This window comes from Brachionichthys hirsutus, unplaced genomic scaffold (genome assembly GCF_040956055.1).
Source record: "Brachionichthys hirsutus isolate HB-005 unplaced genomic scaffold, CSIRO-AGI_Bhir_v1 contig_882, whole genome shotgun sequence".
Classification (NCBI taxonomy): domain Eukaryota; kingdom Metazoa; phylum Chordata; class Actinopteri; order Lophiiformes; family Brachionichthyidae; genus Brachionichthys; species Brachionichthys hirsutus.
This window is the reverse complement of record NW_027180337.1, coordinates 177614-194373: the sequence shown is the minus strand read 5'-3', so window position 1 is coordinate 194373 and position 16760 is coordinate 177614. Positions and strand designations below refer to the sequence as shown.

Below are 16760 nucleotides of genomic sequence, written 5' to 3'. Positions count from 1 at the left end.
ACATGCAGCCGGGGAGGGGGTTACATTAGCAGAGCGCGCTTCCATTCTCTTCTATTCTCTCATAGCACACTATAATTGTTTTCATTAGTGGTCTTGTGCTTTAAAATACAACAAAATATGATTTATAACTGTATTTGAATACTTCATTGTCGAGTAACAGGAGGAAATTTAAAAAATCAAGAGCAGAGGTGAAGAATAGTGCTGCTGGTCAAGAGCAAGGACTTGTAGAATTCCCTGGTGTTCTGGGTAACGCGGCCATCATTAACCCCTAAATTCCATCTTAAGAGCTTTGTGCTGAGTAAACCGGCTTCTCATCAGTAAAAGTCTTCTTTAAAATACTAAATCACATCAGTGCTGTTTTTGTTTCCACGTCATAAAATGACTCGGATGGCTCGAGATCAAACGCTGGCGTCGTCTGTGGAATCAGGACTGACTGGTCTGGCATCTGTGGTGGTCTGCGAGGGATGCGAGGTCAAGAGAGCCGTCGCTCCAGGGTCTGTTCAGGGCACAGCGGGCACTCTGTGGAGGAGGAGCAGCTCTCGCACTGCAGTCCGTGGCCACAGGGCAGCGCCACCGAGCCCTGCTCGCCACACGTCACGCAGCACTGTCTCTGTTTCCTATAAAGCACCTGCAGGACCAGAGGACACCAGTCACACCTCAACCGGAGGTGGTTTCGTCCTGGGTCTAAACTAAAGGATGCGTAATAACGTTACGCCGTTGTCCTACCTGTTCCACAGCATGTAAGCAGCTGCACAGCTGCGCCTGCAAGCTGAGGACTGACTCCAAGGGCAGTCGGTGCAGCAGTTGGAGCTGGTGCAGCACCAGATGGGGATTGTCGCCGCTCCGTAAACTATCCAGCGCCTCCTGCAGGAGCGACGCCCGTCTCTGTGCCTCCTCCTCAGCCTGTTTGGTTCTCTCTGCCTCCATGGCCAACCGTGACGCGTGAGCGCGGGACTCCTCCGCATCCGCTTTCAGTGCAGCCCATGACTACGAGAGGTCGAATTCAGAACCCTTTCAATAAGATGCTTGTTGAATGTGCAGGAAGGCAGCAAACAAAACAAAAAGCCGTTTCAGTGTTGCATGCAGAAATGCCCCACTACCTACCTACCTGAGCTGTGTGTCTCCAGCTGTGACCCCACTGCTTCAGGGTCCTGTGGGCTTCCTCCAGCTCCTGTTTGAGCCTGGAGGTCTCGACACAAGGGCCAGAAGGAAGAAGGGTGGGGGGGGTACCAGGGGAACCCTGGGCTGATGGAAAATGCTCCCAGATATTAGTGCTCATCCCATTCAGACCTGCAACGACATCGATAAAGTCAAACAACCACAAACACACACCTCACCAAACCACATGACCTGCAGCAGACTCCACAAACCTAAGGAGCCATGGGACGGTCCCAGGAAGCCGCTCTCTGATTGGCCGGGTTGCGATAGTTGAGTAGAAAAGAATGGGGAAGCATGTGCCCTGATTGGGGGGGAGGGTGAGGGGGAGCTAAACGGTGCAGCGGTACTGAAGGATCCTGGGATATTGACAGGGGCAGAGCTCTGAAACTGGCTACCTCCTAAAAAAGAAGACATTCATTCTGTAAGTGGTGCGCGTGGCCATGCTGCAACGGTACGTCTGTGCTTATTGTGTGGTGTACCCAGCACAACTCCCCCCTCCAAGCTCCTCTCCAAAGCCGACACGCCAAAATCGTTCAGGTCGAGGTCGTCCAGGGCGGATTCTGGCACACACAAAGACACCGCGTCCACCTGTCAAGACAGCGATTCTTTTTCATTCGAATCGCCACGTTGCACGCAGCCCCACTCACCAACGACCGACTCAACGGTCTCACTGGTGGGGTAAAAGGGGAGGGCGTTGGCATTCATGCCAGAGGAGGTGTTGGACCCCGGCGGTCCTGGGGGAGCGGGGCTGGGCGGCGTGGCAGCCAAGCTGGAGGGGACGCTGGACGACATGCTCAAAGGGCTGCCCACAGGCAGGAACACTAGCAGGTCCTACAGGAGGACATTTCGGGGTTACTTCATGGCTGTGCTTTAACGCGTGGCCCAGCCGAGCTTTTGCACGTCTACCTGTTTGCTTTGTGTAGATGCTAGTTCTCTGTTGCGCTGCTCAAGAGCGAAACTCCTTTGCTTGGCCTGAAAGCAAACACAAACATCAGAATGTTGGGATGCTTTTCCTCTCACTTCATTGCTATAGCAACGGCGATGATTCATTTCGACCGTCCCACTCACCTGATCCTCCCTCTCAAACCCCGGCGCTCTGCAGTACCGGCCCTCTCCCGCCCAAGGAGACGGAGGCTCTGTGCGGCCGCGCATGTCCTCACACATGGACAGGACGCTGCCCAGCAGCCCCCGCTCTGCTACACACGACCCCGCCGATGGGGAGAAGGGGTCCGACGCAGAAACAGGACCACAGCCAGGCCCTATGTTCTGTCTGCTGGGACTCAAAGAGGTTTCCTGGGTGGGAATTGGGTCCGGAGGTCGGGGGGGTGGGGGGGAACTCGGTGTGGGAAACGATGGTTCCTCAGGTGCGAAGGGTTCTGTCAACGAAAAAACAAACAGGAAGAAAAAGCAACGTTAGCTGGTAAAATGATCCATTAGCGGGTTGTAGAGCGGCGCTAGCACTTACTTTCAACATGAGCGAAGGCACAGAAGGGCCCCCTGGGACAGCTGCCACACTGCTGCATGTCATTACACTTGGTGGATTTATAGATCTGTGACAGAATGATCAATCAGCGTGTTCATACTCCCACCGCCGGGGATCTAAGGTCCCTGCTGAAACAGACAAACCTCCGGGTGGAACTGCTGCTCCGTCCTTGTGTGGCAGTACTGACACCCCTCGGCGCCGTCACATTTACTGGGATCGCCCCATTCCTCGCTCTGCTTCACAGCTGGACATGGCAGCGCTCTGCGGCAGCAACAATGGAACATGGACTCTGTTACACTCACAGGCACACTACGAGGCAACGTGCATCACCTTCAACACAATGTGAGGGAGCACCTGTACTTGTACTTGTGCGGGCTGCGCCTCCTGTCTTTGCTGTTATGGTAGTACGGGCAGGCATAACCCTGACGGCACAGACGAGGAGGCTTTTTACAGAGTTCTGTCTTGTAGTGAGACAAGACGTAGTTATTATCTAAAGAGAGGAGACACGCAGATTAATACAGTAAAGCAAGCAGAAGGTCATGAAGCTGTGTATAAGCAGTATACTACATATAGTACATATACTAATACTTATACTACATATAGTATAAGTAGCGTGGATGTATCCAGAATTAAAAGTAATTATTCATTCATCTCCATGTCCGCTTTATCCGCCTTGCGGGTCACAGATGTTTCTGGAGCCTATCCCAACGCGGGGTACACCCCGGAAGCATCGCCAGCGCATCACGGGGTCGTTTGAAATAAGTGAAATAATTTAGAACGGAACTCCGACAAAAGCAAAAAGATTTACAAAATTGTGATTGATCATAAGCAGATGACATCATGATCATTTTAATAAGCCTAACATCTCATGGATTCTTCTGCATCCTATTTCAGTGGTAATCCAATGAAGCCTCAATGTTTTACCTCCGGGCCGCTTTTGGTCTGAATGCTGATTTACCTTGCCAGCGTGGTTCCTCACTCAAGATCTTCTCAATGAGGGCCGTGCTCGCTGCCTGTCCCGACTGCCCGTCTCCTCCACCTCCCTCGGTGGCGCCCGAGCCTCCCTGAGTCTCCATTGCCTGCACTTCCCTGTAAAAGAACATCTGTCAGCAACTGCAGCACAGACACAGAAACGGACGTGATGAAGGTCTTTTCATACCTGATATCATAAACGGGACTACGCAGGTCATGTGATCCATGTGCAAAGGCACAGTGGGAGCCGTTTTTGCTGCAATGTCCTTTCGCATCCGTTTCATGGATACAGGATCCTGTCTTATAGTAGCGGAGATGATATCTGCGTTCCGTGTCGCCTGCCGTCCGATGTAGAAATGGACATCTGGAACACACAGATAAGCGAAGGATCTGGGGTTTCAATTTACTATCAATTTCAATATCTATGTTTTTGTATCATATTTTTATGGACTGGATTGCTATCATGCCTGCTAAATTACTAACTCCTTATTATTTTCTACAATAAACAACAATGCAAAACAAAGAAAGCAAATCCTCACATTTAAAAGTTAGATTTTTTGTTTGAGTCAATCCGTTTTTTTTTTCCATTTTGACGTCAATTTTCCCAAGAACTGTTTCAGCTTTACTGTATTTTACAGAAAAATGACAGTGAAACAAACAAACACGCTTGCTTTATATGAAAAGCCGTAACAACTACGACTTCATTATGGATCTTTTAATGATGAACTTACAGCAAAGTCAAGCTGTATTGATAAATACACCAAATAGCTTAGCTCAATCCGCTGGTGCTCTACATCTTCTTATAAAGGTCCAGACAAGTCACACACTAGCTGCACAGTAAAACATGGCAAGGATACAACATGCTCAAACCGTTTCCACACATTTAGTTTCAAATAATTATTCATAATCTAAACTAAAGTCTCTGCGTGATTGTTTTCCACTGCAAGAAGACATGCTGGCGTGACTTAGAGGAATTATTTCACCAAATGTTTCATTAACATGCACTGAGGACATCCTAGTTTGGCCCTTAATCAACTTCCATCCTTACATTTACATTTATTTAGTCTTTCCCAAAATTATACTTAACATAAAATTTGACGCAGAGCCCATGATGGCAACTGTAAACATCCGGCATGCTGAAATGTCAGTTGCACTCACTCATCTCCATCGGGACAAGTGCCTGTCCCTTCATCGTATTTGGTACAGTAGACATCTGGGCTGTAGTTGAAGGTCCCGTCCCGTTTACGCATTGGTCTGCGACGTCGCTGATTCAAGAAGTGCCAGTGGAAACAGGAAAAGGGTCTGTGTTGTGTGCATTTGTGCTGTACAAAGAGTGGGCACTGCTCCGTTCGGAATTCCTTAAGATATCTAGGAAATGACAAAAAAAAAAAAAAACAGAACAGACTGAAATACCTTCCTGCACGTACTGATACTGCTCTTTTGTGTTCTACATGGAAGTAGCGTATAAATACAGCACATACTTTACACTCGGTTGTAGAGATTGTCTCCTTATATCGTATTCATTGAAAGCTAATATATTGTATATAATGTAATTAAAGCAGCATAAAGTCTACGCAGTAATGACACGTATTCACAAACACAAAACTTAAACTATGCTATGCTTGTAAGAAATGGCTACAGAGTAACATCAGGCCTCTTATTAAGGACTTGTTCTGTTTAATTAGCGACTTTATCCCCAAACAGACTGAATCTCCTGTTTTCCGTTGACTAATTATCCCGCATAAAATGCAGCTGTGATTGGGTACAGCGCAACCACACGTGAGGCTGCGTCCACTTCGCTAGCCGATGCAGCTAACTAGCTACGTACGTGTAATGTTGAGGTTTCTCGGGCTGCACGTTCAACACGGTTGCGGGAGACGTGGAGCCCCCGGCGGGCGAAGACGAGGAGGACGAAGACGGTCCCGCTGTGGTCGTTACTACCGACGACGACGGAGGCTGTGAGTGTGTTTTAGACATTTTACCCGTTTGGAGTCCAACAACAAGAAGCTTGTTTTTAGCTTATTGGCTAGCTATTCTCATTAGCTTCGAAATCCGCATTCTGCAACGATGTGAGCATGCGCAAAGCAAGAGGAAGTAGTAGTAAGGGGGGCGTGGCAAGCAGAGGAAACGCGGAACTATGGGACATGACGTTCTACTATAACATAGCTCATGATTAAATAGAAAGCGTAAATACATTAACTGATTTGTAGAAAACTAACACATTTGTGACGCAAGCGATACAAATACTGTTTGTGTTATTGTACACAATATGTTACATCGCAGCCATTGGCTGGAAACCGTGTCAACTTTGGAGGTCAGCCAATGAGCGACGACTCTTCGGAATAGAAATGACGTCACGGCAAAGTATTAATACTCGTCCTGAACCACCTCTTCATATCGCTACTGGAGATCGCGTAGGATTACCTGTTCAGTCCGAGTCCCGACGGAATCCGTAAAGGTGAGTATAATTGTCTGTTGGTAATTATAACTTCTACATATCCGGTGTCGTATTTTTTTATTTACAGCCAGTGTTTTCGCGACGAAGACTCGTATTTCAACTTGCTAATGTTAGCGATAGCTAAAAATAGAACAATGGCTTGTATCAACAATGGCGTTTCCAGAGAAATGTCGTTTAAGGAGGAAAAGTGGGCCTCGTAAACGTTAAGAATTTAACTACAATTAGCCGTCGTGCTTCTTTTTATTTACGTATGCAAACATGGCCACCAATAGTTGCATGAAAGCTCATATTAAGCTGTAGCGAGGGGTGGAACGAGAGACGGAAAATGGCGAAGCCGGAACGCGGCGCGTCTGTCTGGGTGAGCGGGCGGCGACTGTTTGTATGCTAAATGCTAAATGCTAGCTAATCTTATCAGCTTGACTAGTGCTCCAGGAACCTTGCGATGTGGTTGCGCTCAGTAAGTGAAATGAGAGATTTAAATGGGTTTTTCTGTGTCTAGCGAGTGCGCCATGGCCCGTACGAAGCAGACTGCGCGTAAATCCACGGGAGGAAAGGCGCCAAGGAAGCAGCTCGCTACGAAGGCAGCCAGGAAGAGCGCCCCGTCCACCGGGGGGGTGAAGAAGCCCCATCGTTATAGGTATCCTCTGGTGTTTTCCTCCCCAGAAACGGTGTATATTTTCTCACGGCATGTATTCACGTGTTTGGTGCTGAACCATTTGTTCCCCAGGCCCGGCACCGTGGCTCTGAGGGAGATCCGGCGTTACCAGAAGTCCACGGAGCTGCTGATCCGGAAGCTACCCTTCCAGCGTCTGGTGAGGGAGATCGCTCAGGACTTCAAGACCGACCTGCGCTTCCAAAGTGCAGCCATCGGTGCTCTCCAGGTAATTGAGACATTCAAAGTTAGCTGTGTCCCGGGGGGGGGGGGGGGTGAGAAGCCGTCCTAATGTTGTTTTTTGTGCGTTTACCCTCCAACAGGAAGCCAGCGAGGCCTACCTGGTGGGCCTGTTTGAGGACACTAACCTCTGCGCCATCCACGCCAAACGTGTCACCATCATGCCCAAAGACATCCAGCTGGCTCGCAGGATAAGGGGAGAGAGGGCTTGAGTACTTGTTGACAGTTGTCGTGACAACTTATTTATCATACTTAACCATTATTGTGGACACTTGGCTTGTTTGGGGGGGGGTTATAATTTTTTTTAAATTGTATTTTAGACTGGGGCAGTTGAATCATTCCGTAACCCGAGCACGTGTAGGGTGGTCGCTACGTGGGCCGTTGCTACGGCCACCATAACCCGTCGAGGTCTTTGTGGGTCGCTTCTCTGGGAATGTAGTTGTGTTTGAAGCAGACATCTTCCATGGGTTCCAGGGTTTCCTCGCCCCCCCCCCCTGTTCTCCTGAATTTTCTGGACTGCTTTTTACATGTTTTGTCAACATAAAATCTCGGCAGCTACATTTAATACTATTTATGAAGATGTTGTCACATGTCTTTCTATTAAAGGTCTTTGAGGAGAGCATGTCTTGTGTTCTGTAGTCCATTTAATAGACGGATTCAAACGGTAGTCCGGTTCACGGTGTTTATTTACGGCGCCGCTGATCCGGACTGTCATACAAACCACTCCGTGTGCTTGAAACCAGTCGCTGTGAGGAGAAACGATAGATTTAGTGCCTCTCAGAAGAAAGTCTGAAGTCCTTGTAAGAGCCACCGTCTCACCGATTCGACACACGACCTCTTCGCACTCCTTGATGGCGCTCGCTTTCAGGACCACGCAGCAGAAGCCTGTCGACTGCGGGGTTTCTGGGGAGTCTCTGTGAAACGGACCAATCAAATGCATCGGTGACGTCTGGGGCCGGCCAATAACGGGAGGCCTATAATTGCTTGGGTGTTACGTCATCACGTATCAAAGGAGGGGAGTGACCTGAGCTGCAGAGGATCTGGATAAACATGATTTAAATTCAACACTTACGCCACACAGAATGCAAATATCGTGTAGTCTGGTTGCCCGTATCTCCCGACGCATGAAATCTCTGGATAGTGATGCTCAAACAGCTCCTGAGGAACCAGCATGTCATGATTAGATAAAAGCAAAGGGTGATTGAAGGCCAATTAATACATCTGACAGTTAGTGATGGCTGCTCGAGGCTTTGAAGCGTTCATTACTTCAGGCTTCAGCGACACAGCAGGACATCTAGTGGTCAATAAAATAAGGTGCACTCGAGTTGTCGTTTATTGGTTCATGCATTGTTTGGATTTGACTCGCCGTGCACACAGCTGACACTAAATACACCTGAACTCAAACATGAAACGGGTTTCTGTTCCGGTGCGACCGCGTCATAGTCCGTGTCGGAGCCTCGGCTGTCGGAGGACTTACCAGATTACTGCTTCTTTCCGTGCACGTCAAATGTGTTTCCTTCATATCCAGAAGCACCTCCTGCAGGGAAAGAGACTGGTGCCTTTGGTGTTGCATGTTTGTATGACATAAACACCCTGAGAGGGGGAGGAGCGGCTGCATCACCTTCATGGACTGCTTTTTCTGCAGAACTATTTGGATAGCATCTTGTAACACCTCCTTGTCTCCAAACTGAGAAAGGAAAATATTTGATTTATGCGAGACGGCAGCACAAATATATATATATATATATGCAACTAATGCAAATGTGACCATTTTACCATCCCAGTGTTTGCTTTTCCCAGGAACTGCAGTATGTACACGATCCTGTTGAGGAGAGGCGTCAGTCTGACCTGCAGCATGCTGCGCTGGCTCTGATGGCCGCCTTACCTTCCCTCTTTGAGGCACTGCGATGGAGAGCTTCTCTTGTCCTTGGCAGCCGGCTGCTGAGACGGAGCGGGACGAAGCTGCAGGGTGGGGTTCTCCACCCTCAGGACCTGCAGCAGTTTGACGAGGGGCCGATACACCGTTCCATCCTCGGCCTTCCATCGCAGGACGATGATGGACAGCGGGTAGCCTCTCAGCCGAGAGAGAACGAGACCGGCCTGTTTGTTCAGGAAACCAAACGGCATCCAATCAGGGGGTTAACCTCCTCCAGAGTTTACCGTCTTTCTAGCTGAAGCTTTACCCAAACTCATTTTAGTCCCAAATGTGTGGTTTTACACTTGTTTAGGAGATTACAGAATTCCAATGACTCTTTCAGAGGGATTGATTCCTTTTTCATACGTCACTAATAACACCTAATATTTGGTACCTGTCCATTCTTAGAATTCCTCAGAGATGTCCCATTGATCTCATCAATAATGTCACCGGGACAGATGAAATTGTCCACGTGAGCCTGACTGCCAGGAATGAGGTTGAGGACGAAGACCCGCCCACTGAGGTACCTGAAAGACGGACAGAGGTGAGGCTGACAGCGATTTTTAAAGTGGATAGAAAGGAAAGTGTTTGGTTGTACGAACCTTAAAACCATTCCCATGTCCCGACAGGGCACCACTTCGTATCTTTCACACACCTAGAAACACACAGAACCCAAACGGGTCACGCCTGGCGACGAGCTACTGAACAATGGTGAAGTTTGTTTTGTTTTTTACCGGTAGAAGCCAACTCTCATCCAGAAAACTGCAATTCTGAGTGAAGACACCAGAGAAATATTTATTAATCCCTTGATTACAAACTAGTTAGGAAGAATAGCCGCTTCCACCCGGTGACAGCTGCCGTTAGAACGGGTTGATTTAGGAGGAAAACAGATGGAGAGCATGATTCTAGATTTAGCAGTACAACAGCTGCTCTGACCTGCATGTCCAGATCAAACTGGACTTGTGAGAGGACGAGCAGCAGCGACACGAACGGCTCTGGAGAGGGAGAATGCTGCCGTTCAGGCGGAACGCTAAACGATTAAATGCGCTCAGGATGTACTTCAGATCGTAATACTCACCCACGTACTCCTCGTTCCTGAGGATCGACGTCGCCGGGCTGTACCACTGACGGGAGGAGAAACGGTATGAATTCGGTCTAACCCATATTTGAGCCTCTCTAGAGATGCTGCATACGAGTTTGTCCGACCTGCAGTATTCTGGCCGTGTGCAGCAGGTGAGCGATGAACTGCGGCAGAGTCCTGCGGCTGAGGGCCAGTCGGAGGAGGTAGCGGCCTCGACCCTGAGCCGAGAGCAGCTTCCTGCAAACCCTGGTCTGCTCCACCACCAACGACAGGGCGGACAGCCTACACACACGCACACACACACGCACACACACGTCCAGCAGCAGAGACGACGGGTCACAGGGTCCCAAACACTTTTATACCACCTCTAAAATGTGATTTTTTGCTGAATACTACCTGCCGCAGGCGTCTTGGTGAGTAAGCTGCTCGAAGCAATGCCAGTAGTCTCTGTGCACCAGGCTGATGACCGGCTCTGCATGGGAGAGACACAAAATGCTCTGTTTGCAGTTCCTGGAACATCATTTCGACATTCGTGCAGAATATAGAGCAAAGCGCGTGAAAGGAAAATGTGTGTGTCGAGCTGCAGACTGACGCTGGAGACCCTTCCTGAGGACCAGCTCGAGAAGCTCGCAGCAACAGGCCAGGTGAGGGTTGGCATCTGTCACCATGCCAACGGCCGACTGTAGGTTCAGCACGCACACTGGGAGGGGAAGGAGAACAGCGTGAGGAGCTTCTCGCGCAGGCTGCTTGATCGATACGCGACGACGCTGCTGCGTAACGCAAGCAAAATGGTTGATGAGCAACGTTTCTAAATATATATACAAATATAAATATATCAATATATCGCCTTCTTGTTGAAAACAACAAAACCCTGAACCATCAAGTCGCTCGGTTTCTTTTCTTTGCGATGCCATTTACGCAAACCGAAAGAGAACATTTACGCAGCAGAGTGTTTTAATAATAAACGTTTATTACGGCGTTATTACCTTTGAGAGTGCCCAGAAGAGGCTCCTTCGGCGCCATGGCGAGCAGCACAGCTGTTAGAACCAGCCCTCCTGTTATCGAAGCGCAAGCGTCACATTCCGTGTCACGTGACGAGGGGCGCGCACGTTCTTCACAGTGCAGGTCACAAACGCAGTCAAGAAAACTACGCCTACAGAGTGGATTATTACGTCATGGCTGGTTTACGCACGTTCCTACAGCTGTTGGCTCTTTGGCGACACTTAGAGGTGATGCTGGGGAACTGTTCTATTCAATAAATGTTAAATACACATCAGAGAAACACGAACACCGACCAACAATGAACGCACCCAGCTGTCTGCAGCTACAGGAGAGGAGAGAAAGACAAAGTGGAGCTGAAAACACCGTCAGCAATGGCCGCCTTACTTAAAAACACTGTAAAAACACTGTCCCGTCTTCACTGCATCACTACTAGTCAGGTTAAAGTTAGTGACTTGCTGTTTGCTGGTTAAAATGCAGCTTCAGATCTTTCTAACGAACCCCTGATTGTCTCTGTGTGCAAAGAACTCACGTTAATAACTCCGTGCGTAAAGTGTGAGATGTCTCTATCAGCCTCACACGCACGCTCCTCTCGCGTTCACGGCTTTTACCGGAGGACAGCGTGCCAAAAAAAACCTTTTTGCGCGCCTCCACTTCAGTTAAAAGCGTCTCCAACTCGCCTTCTGTAAAGTTCCTCTTTTTTACGGGCTCCTTTATTTTTTTGTTTTAATTTTCTGACAAGGGAATGTTAAGAGTCATTTAAATACGATTTGCGTATTTAAACAAGCCGGGGCTGGCGACTCCAACATGTGCGCTCAGTTCCACGTTGATTGGAATGTACAATGGAAATGTGCTTTGATTCATGCGCACGCACGGTTTCATACGTCTGGATTTGTTTGTGCGTAAGACGTTTTCTGGATTTGAGGTACGCCATGTTTCAGCAGGAACGTCTTTGTATATTCTATGTTTTACATTTAAGGCTTGTGACATTCTAACATTCTCTTAGAATTCGGAATATTCGTATTTTAAAGTGAGGATTCTAAAACAGCATTTTGTTCATCTTAAATCCAGACGCTATTGCGCCTTCGTGTGGCTCTTCGGTCCACCTGCAGGTCGGAGGAGGCGGATTTGGAGCGCGCGTTCCGCGTCTTGCGCCGCAGTTGGAGGGACGCGCTCCTCACGGGGATGGCGACGCGCTAAGGCGAGAGGAGGAAGCAGCCCGGAGGAGCAGCGGCCGCTTTTCTACCGATAAATCATCGTCTTCAAGGTCAGGCTCGACTTTTTCAGTTTTAATAGTCAACATTTGTTGAACTTATGAGGGAATGAAATCAAATATTATTATCCTATTAGTAAAATACGTCAGTGCGTTTGATCATGCGTGGCATTGGCATTTTAAAATTATATAATGAAGACTGCACATAATGGACTATAGCTCCCCCCCCCTGATGATAAATGACATTTAAATTTGTCCCAAGGTTTGAGGTTTGAATGTGTTTTCATGCTGACAGGCATCGGTTGGTCTAAATTCCAACGACTACCTGAGTGTCCAACAGTAATCCCGGATTTCCTTTAATCCACGCACCACCTCACTGAGCCTCCACCTTCTGTCCTTACCGCCAAATATACTCATATGAGCACTTGAGCAAATGGCATGTTGTGAAAGCGCTGCAACCCTTAACAGGCTTGCTTGATCTAAAGGCTCAAATGTTTTCAGTCGGTGCCTAAAGTTATGCCTGAACGCAAAGATGTTTAATAATCAGCCGCCGTGTCTCAGAAACATGAAGCTATGATAGAGACGTTTTGGGACGCTGTTCTGGGGAGCAACAAAATAAAAGTGGAACCTTTAGCGCCTTTGGATTGGCTGTAAGTCTGAAGGAGAAAGATTGATGCTGTTGCCGAAAACGATGCCCTGCAGTGGAGCTTTGAAACAGGGGTGGCCATCACGGTGCCCGCGGGCGTCAGGTCGCCACGTCCACCGAGGATCGACTTCGGAAGAGCCTGAAGGCTAAGATTCCCGTGTCATGTTTGCAGCCTTAGCAGCAGCTGAACCTGGTAATATTCCCGACCTGGAGACTTGAAGGCTAAGATTCCCGTGTCATGTTTGCAGCCTTCGCAGCAGCTGAAGGGCCTCTCTGAAGATCTAGAGAACTAAAGACACTCATCAAGGGTTGAAGACAGGCTTTGTTCGGACATTTAAACTGCAAATAGTGATAAAGAGTTTATTTTGTCCTAAACCTAAACTCCCAATACCATCTTCAATCCCTGTAGAGTCAGTGGCAGCACATTCTGGCTCAGCTGCCACCCCTACACTACAGAATGAACAGCCAATCCCCGCGGGGCATCGTGCGGGGGTGGACTGCTGAATCGACGATCCCGGCATCCTCCGCAGCGGCTTAAACGGCTTTCGGCTGCCGTCTCAGCTCTTCTTAGGAATATGCTCAGGATGCATCGACCCACACATGACAGGAACTCCTGCTCCTGTTCTCTGCTCTAGCAGCGAGTGGATCCTCATCTCTCCTGCTGCTCCTGCAACGATGGCTCATAGCTAATAATCATTTCTCTGTGGACTCTCCCAGTGCAGCGCTGTGGTGAACGTTCTGCTCCACACACGTACATAACTTACAGATTTCTGCTTCCTCATCGATTTGCCGGGGCGACAGCAGCTCAGTCAGCTGCAGCGAGTGCCAGTCCATTAAGGCTTTTTCACTTTTCTTCTTTTTCCAGCTGCCAGCATGATGAAGGACTGCCTGCAGTTCCTGATCGAACCGGCCAAAAAGCTCAAGATCCGCCTTAAAGTACAGATTTTCTGATCCGGGACAACACAAACGTTTTCGTTTTTGTTCACCGTGCTTCAAAATGTTCATCACGTCGCGTGTCCTGTTTGTCTTCCATGTCTTTTGTCCAGGAGACTCGTAAGCGAGTCAAACTTGAGAAGAAGGAGCTGCTGGTGGAGAGTCAGTTATTTATTATGGAGCTGGCCCGGGAACTCAACAGAATTTGTCAGGTCGGCTCTCCTTCAGGATATGCATGCGTCTAGTTAGCATGCCTTCATCTCTCTTCATATTTCTACCATAGAGTTCAAACATCCTCTGCCACATCTGGACCAGTGAGGACATCTGGCCGGCCAGTGTGTGTCGAGATTTCATTGTGGAATGGTCTGCTGTGTTGGAGAAGAGACCGCAGGTACGTCCAGCCAATCATCGGGCGCATTCCTAAAGCCCCCAACTCTAAGGCACTCTGTGCAATATGCCCAAAACCCCAAACCCCATCGATGTAGGCAACGTAACCGTCTATCGTAGCAGCGGCTGATTACGTTTCTGTTGCTCGAGTAAACCTCGCCACCTTCCTTTGATGCTTCTCGTCCAGCCCAGGATCGTCCCATCTGAGACGTCAGAGAAGAAGGACTGGAGGGGACACCTCCTCTGCATGCTGGAGTCAGGCGGGGAGCATGACATGGGGCCCCACAAAAGAGTCATCCTGGACTGGACCCGGGAGATTAAAAGCAGACCTAAGGTGACCGCAGGACGGCGGTGGCTGGTGGGCGATTAACGTGTGACCCAGCGCCGTCCTTGTGTCTGATCAGGATCATTGTCAATCATCCCAGCGTGCACGGAGCGGTGCTGATCACACGTTAAGCACTAATGAGCAGCAGCATGCTCATCGTTTCCCCCTCGTTGGTTTCAGCCCACCGTTTGGCCCGGAGAGCCGGTCCTCATGATGCTGGACGACCTGGAGTTCCAGTGGAAGAGGGGTCGTCTGCCCAGCCTGCTCCCAGCCATGGAGCTGGTCATGCTGGCCGTGCTGAACGCCGACAGCCCTGCCAAGGTATGAACGTCTTTCAGTGTCTCCAGCGTGAAGACAAGCCGGATCCCACTCGATTTTAAAAGAACTGCGTCAAGCGTTCCTAAATCAGGCGCTCCCCCGCGCTTCGCTTCATGGTCTGCCTTTCGTCAGGAGGATGTGACAAAGCAGTGGCTGGTGAGAAAGCAGAGGAGTCAGGAGATCGGTGAGTGTAACTCTGCGTTTCTACAGTGCTGTAGATGGTAAACCAGGAAACGATCGGTGGGACGAAACAATGAACCGCTTGACTGTCCCTCCTTTCAGACGCCGTCCGCTACGTCCCCCACAGCGGTGAGTCCAAGTCACGACTACTGGTGAAACGTGAAACCAAAGCATTGCCAGGCACAGCTCCTGCTGTTTGTTACCAAATAATGGCAGCACTTCCCTTGAGAATCCAAAATCAAACGAGAGAGCAGAAGCAACTGCTGAGGCAGCTAAAGATGTGAATGTATTTAAACGGGGTGCAAATCAAAGATCACAGTCCTGACTGATCTCACTCTGGTGCTCAGGTAAGTCTAACACACACACACACATAGTGTATATATATATACACACACACAGTATATATATATATATATATATACAGTGTATATATATATATACACACACACACAGTGTATATATATATATACACACACACCGACTCAGTGTTTTCCCTGGGTTCACCGACCAGCTGCAGTTTCGTGTTTGGCTTGTCGGGACACACTTTATCGAGCGACTTAACTTTGCTTTTTTCTTCACTACGAGTGACTTTCTTCTTGTTCTTTTCAGTGTGGAACTGGATCTGTGAGGCTGCAGGTACGAACACTAAATGCCGTCTTTTACTAAGAACTCTTTATTGACTTCTAACGGACAAGAAGAGGTGGAAGTGATACCGTCGGCTCGTCTTCGCTCCTCATCGCTCCTCATCGTCACATTCTTCAGGTTTGTTTCTCCGTGTCCACAGAGGAGGTGACTCTGGACTCGGACTCGGCCGACCCTGACCTTCTCATCTCCAGTGATGGCAAGCGCATGCGCTGCGGTCTGGAACGGCAGGAAGCCCCGTGGTCCCGGCGGCGTTTCGGCTGGTGGTGTGCCGTGGGCCGAGAGGGATACACCTGCGGACGTCGCTACTGGGAGGTGGAGGTGGGGGGGCGGGATTGGCGTCTCGGTGTGGCCAAGGCGTCCGCGGTGAGGCGGGGCTTCCGCTCGCTCAACACGGATACGGGCTACCTGAGTCTGCGTCTGGAGAGAGGCACAGATCTGAAGGCCCTGACGGTGCCGGCCATCCCGCTGACACAGAGCCTGGGGCCCAGGAGAGTTGGAGTTTACCTGGACTACGAGCAGGGCCAGCTGTCGTTCTACGACGTGGAGAAGCGCTCCCATCTGTACACCTACAACGAGAAGTTCACCGAGGAACTTTTCCCCCTGTTTGGGACTGTGGAGCTGGTCAACGACCTGGCAATCAGACCTGCAGGCGTCAGGCAGCCGTGCCTCTGCCCCGGGCCGTGCCTCTGGAACTGAAGATTAACACACACACACCGGCCACAGAATCTGTACTTTTGATCTGTTCCCCGTTTAGTGGATCCGCATTTTGTGTGCTGTTCATAATTCGTCTGATCAAAATCAAGATCCAAATTTGGGTCATTCCTGGCTCTTGGTGACTTTTCCGTTCCCAGGAAATAACTCTTAATATCTTGTTTATAATGAAAGCCTTTTATTGTAGATTGAGGTCTTCTTTATAACATCAACACAAACTAATGCATGCAATACATTTTTACAATGTAATTTTAATGACCTTTTTAGGCACATACGTGCCATTTCATGATGTCCCCAAAGCAAATTTACAGTTTCAATGAGAAACATTTGCAATATAATTATAAATAAGTACAAATATGTCTTTATTATTGTGTAGTTCAAGTTAAAAGCTCTTTAATTATAAATATATATAAATGGATATATTCATGTTATTTATTATTTTCA

At 48.9% G+C, this 16760-nt stretch overlaps 4 protein-coding genes across 4 annotated transcripts; 2 read left to right on the top strand and 2 right to left on the bottom strand.

The window, feature by feature from the left end:
- Nucleotides 1-472: 472 nt before the first annotated feature.
- On the bottom strand, nucleotides 473-5590 carry LOC137913618 (RING finger protein unkempt homolog). Its single transcript, XM_068757260.1, is given in 15 exon segments — nucleotides 473-628; nucleotides 727-987; nucleotides 1109-1290; nucleotides 1371-1577; nucleotides 1638-1718; nucleotides 1806-1989; nucleotides 2065-2130; nucleotides 2227-2534; nucleotides 2624-2708; nucleotides 2785-2902; nucleotides 2996-3131; nucleotides 3600-3730; nucleotides 3801-3977; nucleotides 4772-4981; nucleotides 5442-5590. Coding segments are annotated over 15 exon segments (2451 nt in total).
- A 384-nt stretch (nucleotides 5591-5974) lies between these two features.
- Nucleotides 5975-7585, top strand: LOC137913617 (histone H3.3A). The gene is made up of 4 exons (XM_068757259.1): nucleotides 5975-6071; nucleotides 6571-6708; nucleotides 6799-6952; nucleotides 7047-7585. Exons 2-4 carry the CDS (start codon nucleotides 6581-6583, stop codon nucleotides 7173-7175), a joined length of 411 nt encoding a protein of 136 aa, XP_068613360.1. The 5' UTR covers nucleotides 5975-6071; nucleotides 6571-6580; the 3' UTR covers nucleotides 7176-7585.
- An 8-nt stretch (nucleotides 7586-7593) lies between these two features.
- LOC137913616 (uncharacterized) lies at nucleotides 7594-11038 on the bottom strand. Its single transcript, XM_068757258.1, has 16 exons — nucleotides 10946-11038; nucleotides 10552-10659; nucleotides 10356-10431; nucleotides 10085-10241; nucleotides 9957-10002; nucleotides 9815-9873; nucleotides 9613-9648; nucleotides 9481-9533; nucleotides 9273-9405; nucleotides 8849-9063; nucleotides 8740-8785; nucleotides 8585-8650; nucleotides 8441-8500; nucleotides 8036-8121; nucleotides 7783-7877; nucleotides 7594-7709 (listed from the first exon to the last, which is right to left on the bottom strand). Exons 1-16 carry the CDS (start codon nucleotides 10980-10982, stop codon nucleotides 7675-7677), a joined length of 1308 nt encoding a protein of 435 aa, XP_068613359.1. The 5' UTR covers nucleotides 10983-11038; the 3' UTR covers nucleotides 7594-7674.
- Nucleotides 11039-13690: 2652 nt separating this feature from the next.
- LOC137913625 (erythroid membrane-associated protein-like) lies at nucleotides 13691-16301 on the top strand. Its single transcript, XM_068757266.1, has 9 exons — nucleotides 13691-13753; nucleotides 13864-13962; nucleotides 14034-14141; nucleotides 14325-14471; nucleotides 14643-14783; nucleotides 14913-14964; nucleotides 15063-15089; nucleotides 15570-15596; nucleotides 15745-16301. Exons 1-9 carry the CDS (start codon nucleotides 13691-13693, stop codon nucleotides 16299-16301), a joined length of 1221 nt encoding a protein of 406 aa, XP_068613367.1.
- Nucleotides 16302-16760: the final 459 nt, after the last annotated feature.

Bases quoted from the DNA above. Each gene is read 5' to 3' on its own strand.
- LOC137913616 (XM_068757258.1), bottom strand. From the start codon at position 10,982: ATGGCGCCGAAGGAGCCTCTTCTGGGCACTCTCAAAG. The intron at 9,406-9,480 runs GTTCGTACAACC...TCCGTCTTTCAG, and splicing joins GACATGGGAATGGTTTTAAG to GTACCTCAGTGGGCGGGTCT. The intron at 7,878-8,035 runs GTAAGTGTTGAA...TCCGTTTCACAG, and splicing joins ATATTTGCATTCTGTGTGGC to AGACTCCCCAGAAACCCCGC.
- LOC137913625 (XM_068757266.1), top strand. From the start codon at position 13,691: ATGATGAAGGACTGCCTGCAGTTCCTGATCGAACCGGCCAAAAAGCTC. The intron at 13,754-13,863 runs GTACAGATTTTC...TCTTTTGTCCAG, and splicing joins AGCTCAAGATCCGCCTTAAA to GAGACTCGTAAGCGAGTCAA. The intron at 14,472-14,642 runs GTGACCGCAGGA...CGTTGGTTTCAG, and splicing joins AGATTAAAAGCAGACCTAAG to CCCACCGTTTGGCCCGGAGA.
- LOC137913617 (XM_068757259.1), top strand. From the start codon at position 6,581: ATGGCCCGTACGAAGCAGACTGCGCGTAAATCCACGGGAGGAAAGGCG. The intron at 6,709-6,798 runs GTATCCTCTGGT...TTTGTTCCCCAG, and splicing joins AAGAAGCCCCATCGTTATAG to GCCCGGCACCGTGGCTCTGA. The intron at 6,953-7,046 runs GTAATTGAGACA...ACCCTCCAACAG, and splicing joins CAGCCATCGGTGCTCTCCAG to GAAGCCAGCGAGGCCTACCT.